At 43.3% G+C, this 4128-nt stretch overlaps 1 protein-coding gene across 2 annotated transcripts in view; it reads left to right on the forward strand.

The window, feature by feature from the left end:
- The window catches only part of CSNK1G1 (casein kinase 1, gamma 1), a 247336-nt gene that overhangs the window by 202499 nt on the left and 40709 nt on the right, over window positions 1-4128 (forward strand). For both annotated transcript variants that reach the window (XM_011940410.1, XM_011940411.1), the window contains exon 10: window positions 1910-2017. In XM_011940410.1, the coding sequence (XP_011795800.1) occupies window positions 1910-2017 (108 nt within the window). The remainder of the gene's footprint in view (window positions 1-1909; window positions 2018-4128) is intronic.

Genomic DNA, 4128 nt, shown 5'->3' on the forward strand with positions numbered 1-4128 from the left:
AATTAGCTGGGCATGGTGGCACATGCCTCAAATCCCAGCGACTCAGGAGGCTGAGGCAGGAGAGTCGCTTGAACCTGGGAGGCGGAGGTTGCAGTGAGCCGAGATGGTGCCATTACACTGTAGCCTGGGCACCATTGCACTCCAGCCTGGGCAACAAGAGAGAAACTCCATCTTAAAAAAAAAGATGCATTTAAGTAGGAAATGTATGTAAAGAAAAAATAGATAAGTAGTGTGATATCACAGTCAATATATATCCTTGTGTCTTTTTTTTGAGACAGTTTCGCTCTTACCACCTGAGCTGGAGTATGATCTTGGCTCACTGCAACCTCTGCCTCCTGAGTTCAAGTGATTCTTCTGCTCCAGCTTCCCGAGTAGCTGGGATTACAGGTGCCCACCATCACACCTGGCTAATTTTTGTATTTTTAGTGGAGATGGGGTTTCACCATATTGGCCAGGCTAGCCTGGAACTCCTGACCTCAGATGATCCACCTGCCTCAGCCTCACAAAGTGCTGCGATTACAAGCATGAACCACCATACCCGGCCCCTTGTACCTGATTTTTAGAATATTTTTTATTTTTTAAAATTCTTTTTCACCTCCATTCTCTCAGAATGTGATAGATTTTTTTTTTAATTTTTATTTATTTATTTATTTTGAGATGGAGTCTTGCTCTGTCGCCCAGGGTGGCATGCAGTGGCACGATCTCAGCTCACTGCAACTTCCGCCTCCCAGGTTCAAGCAATTCTTTCGCCTCAGCCTCCCGAGTAGCTGGGACTATAAGCGCACGCCACCACACCCGGCTAATGTTTTGTATTTTAGTAGAGATGGGGTTTTATCACGTTGCCCAGGCTGGTCGCGAACTCCTGAGCTCAGGCAATCCGACCGCCTCGGCCTCCCAAAATGCTGGGATTACAGGCATGAGCCACCGCGCCCGTCCTAGAATATCTTTTTTTTTTTTTTTTTTGAGACAGAGTCTGGCTATCTCCCAGGCTGGAGTGCAGTGGCTCAATCTCGGCTCACTGCAAGCGCTGCCTCTTGGGTTCACACCATTCTCCAGCCTCAGTCTCCCGAGTAGCTGGGATTACAGGCGCCTGCCACCATGCCCGGCTAATTTTTTGTGTTTTTATTAGAGGCGGGGTTTCACCGTACTAGCCAGTAGTGTCTCTATCTCCTGACCTCGTGATCCGCCCGCCTCGGCCTCCCAAAGTGCTGGTATTACAAGCGTGAGCCACCGCGCCTGGCCCAGAATATCTTAAAATATGTGTTTCCTTTACTTTCCTGCTTCAGTGAGTTTATAACCAATGCTTTGGTTTTGCATGGATTTTCAAAGTATAAGGAAAAGAGGTGATTGAAAACTTCGGTTGTCAGGGTAAAAACTGACTAGTGAATTTCAGTGTACTTTTAAATGAAAAGTCTCTGGCCACGGTATGTAATTATTTAGGAAAATCTCGTCTTTATTTAACTAATATGCTTATTTTTGAAAAGTTGAATGTTGAATATCTCACTTTGATATATTTTTTTTCTCTTTTTCTTTTCTTTTTTTTTTTTTTTTTGAGAAAGGATTTCACTCTGTTGCCCAGGCTGGAGTACAGTAGTGCGATCTGGGCTCACTGCAACCTCCACCTCCCGGGTTCAAGCAATTCTCAAGTAGCTGGGATTACAGGCGTGAACCACCGCACCCGACCCTGGTTTTTTATTTTCGAAGTTAAGCTACTCTCCAATGAACTATTGAGGACCAGGCTGCCTCCCTTTTGCAGATGAGCAAACTGAGAAGACAAGACAACTTGAAAGTGCTCTTGGTAGCTGAAAATAATTACTACTACTCTATTAGAATTAGAATGATTCTGTCCTTTGCATAGCATCAAGTTGGACCTCTTTCCCCCATCTGACTTTTTGTTTCATTTTTCCAGCCTACTCCAGTAGGGTCAGTTCACGTAGATTCTGGTGCATCTGCAATAACTCGAGAAAGCCACACACACAGGGATCGGCCATCACAACAGCAGCCTCTTCGAAATCAGGTATGTGTTAATCCTTCATTCTTTCAGACACTCCACTTCTTCATGGCGAATATTAAAACCCAAATTCTTCAGCTTCTCTGCTTTAGTGTATATACTGAAAATAAAGATCAAATGCTTACCATTTCTTACAGGTGTGGTATGACTCTCAAGCAACCCTCAGGGCATGTATAGTTGCACTGAAATGTGGCCAGGTGCCTTATATGAAGTATCCAGTCTAAAGAGTCGGCCTGGCCAAGTGCGGTGGCTCATGCCTGTAATCCCAGCACTTTGGGAGGCCAAGGCAGGTAGATCACTTGAGCCAGGAGTTCAAGACCAGCCTGGGCAACATGGCGAAACCCTGTCTCTACATAAAATACAAAAAATTAGTTGGGCATGGTGGCACATGCCTGTAGTCCCAGCTACTTTGGAGGCTGAGGTGGAAGAATCACCTGAGCCTGGGAAGTCGAGGCAGCAGTGAGCCAAGATTGCTTGCGCCTTTGCACTCCAGCCTGGGTGGACCCTGTCTCAAAAACAAAAAAAAAAATGAGTGTTGGCCTGTTAGAGGGGGAACTAGCTATATGTTAGGATCTGAGGCATCTACCATAGGACCAAAAGACCTGTTGGAGGCTACTCTGGGCACACAGTGTCTGTGGAGTAGCCCTGCTCACCAAGGAACAGTTTAAAAAAAAAAAAAAAAAAAAAAAAGACCTGTTGGACAGACAGGATGTACCAGGTAGCCCACTTTGGGTCTCATCTGTAGTCTAGCCTAGAGCTCTTGCCAGTTCTAGTTTTTCCTTGCTGGTTAAGAGGTGTAGATAAGGCCCGGCGCAGTGGCTCACGCCTGTAATCCCAGCACTTTGGGAGGCCGAGGCGGGCGGATCACAAAGTCAGGAGATCGAGACCATCCTGGCTAACACGGTGAAACCCCGTCTCTACTAAAAAATACAATAAAATAGCCAGGTGAGGTGGTGGGCGCCTGTAGTCCCAGCTACTTGGGAGGCTGAGGGAGGAGAATGGCGTGAACCCAGGAGGCGGAGCTTGCAGTGAGCCGCGATCACGCCACTGCACTCCAGCCTGGGCGACAGAGTGAGACTGTGTCTCAAAAAAAAAAAAAAAAGAGTGGTAGGTAATTTGGACTTCCAACTGACTTGAGCACGAAATGGAACCTCCGCACCACCCCTTGTTCTTCTACCTGGGAAAATTATAGAGCTGGTCAAGATTTGAGATGGACCTGCAGTGAAGACTCAGATTAGGTCATGTCATCTGTCCTTCAGTGTTCATTGTTTGGAAAACTAGTGGTCTAAATGAGGGACATCTCTCAGCCTAAAGACAGATGAGGCAAACACACCAAAAAATCAACAAATTTGACATTTTAAAAAAGGGCTTATGTATTTGGGAGGTAAATATGACATAGGATTTTATCTTTATATTAAATTTATTACTAAGAGAAAAACAGAGACCACAGTAGGTAAATAAGCAAAGCATAATAAACAGATTACATATTTTTAAAATAATTATCACACATCAAATTAGCTTATTTCCTCTCCTTATGACCTCACTTTTTTGTATTAACAACATTTTTACAAGAAAATACAAAAACATTTGTTTCATAGATGCACATGTGCAAGTATATACGTTAAGAATAGTATATACAAACACACACACACATATGTCCAGTGGAGTACACCCACAAATATATTTTCTCACCAGTAAGTATATACTCTTGGCAAAATATGTGGTTTGGTGGGTAAGAAAAAGGTATGTGAAAGAAGGAAAGCCATGTACTAGAGAGTAAATATAAAGGAGAAGATAGGTAGACAAAAAAGAAAGGGTTTAGCAAACTCTGGGCATAATTGGGTCCATAGTCACATCCTTTAATTAAAGTTGTTGTTTAAGACTTATAAATTGACTGACTTCTGGTTTGACAACATAAGACAATATTGACTTCTGCAGTTCTCTCCCATCCCTCCCTGTTTAAAAGCTAATAGCTAGTGAAGGTGAGGGCACAGTTAAACTGACATATTGCTGTTGATTTTACAAATTGATGCAAATTCTCTAGAAAGCAATTTCTTCTTTTTTTCTTTTTATTTTTCTTTCTTTCTTTCTTCTTCTTCTTCTTTTTTTTTTTTTTT

This window comes from Colobus angolensis, unplaced genomic scaffold (genome assembly GCF_000951035.1).
Source record: "Colobus angolensis palliatus isolate OR3802 unplaced genomic scaffold, Cang.pa_1.0 Scaffold19, whole genome shotgun sequence".
NCBI classification, from domain to species: domain Eukaryota; kingdom Metazoa; phylum Chordata; class Mammalia; order Primates; family Cercopithecidae; genus Colobus; species Colobus angolensis.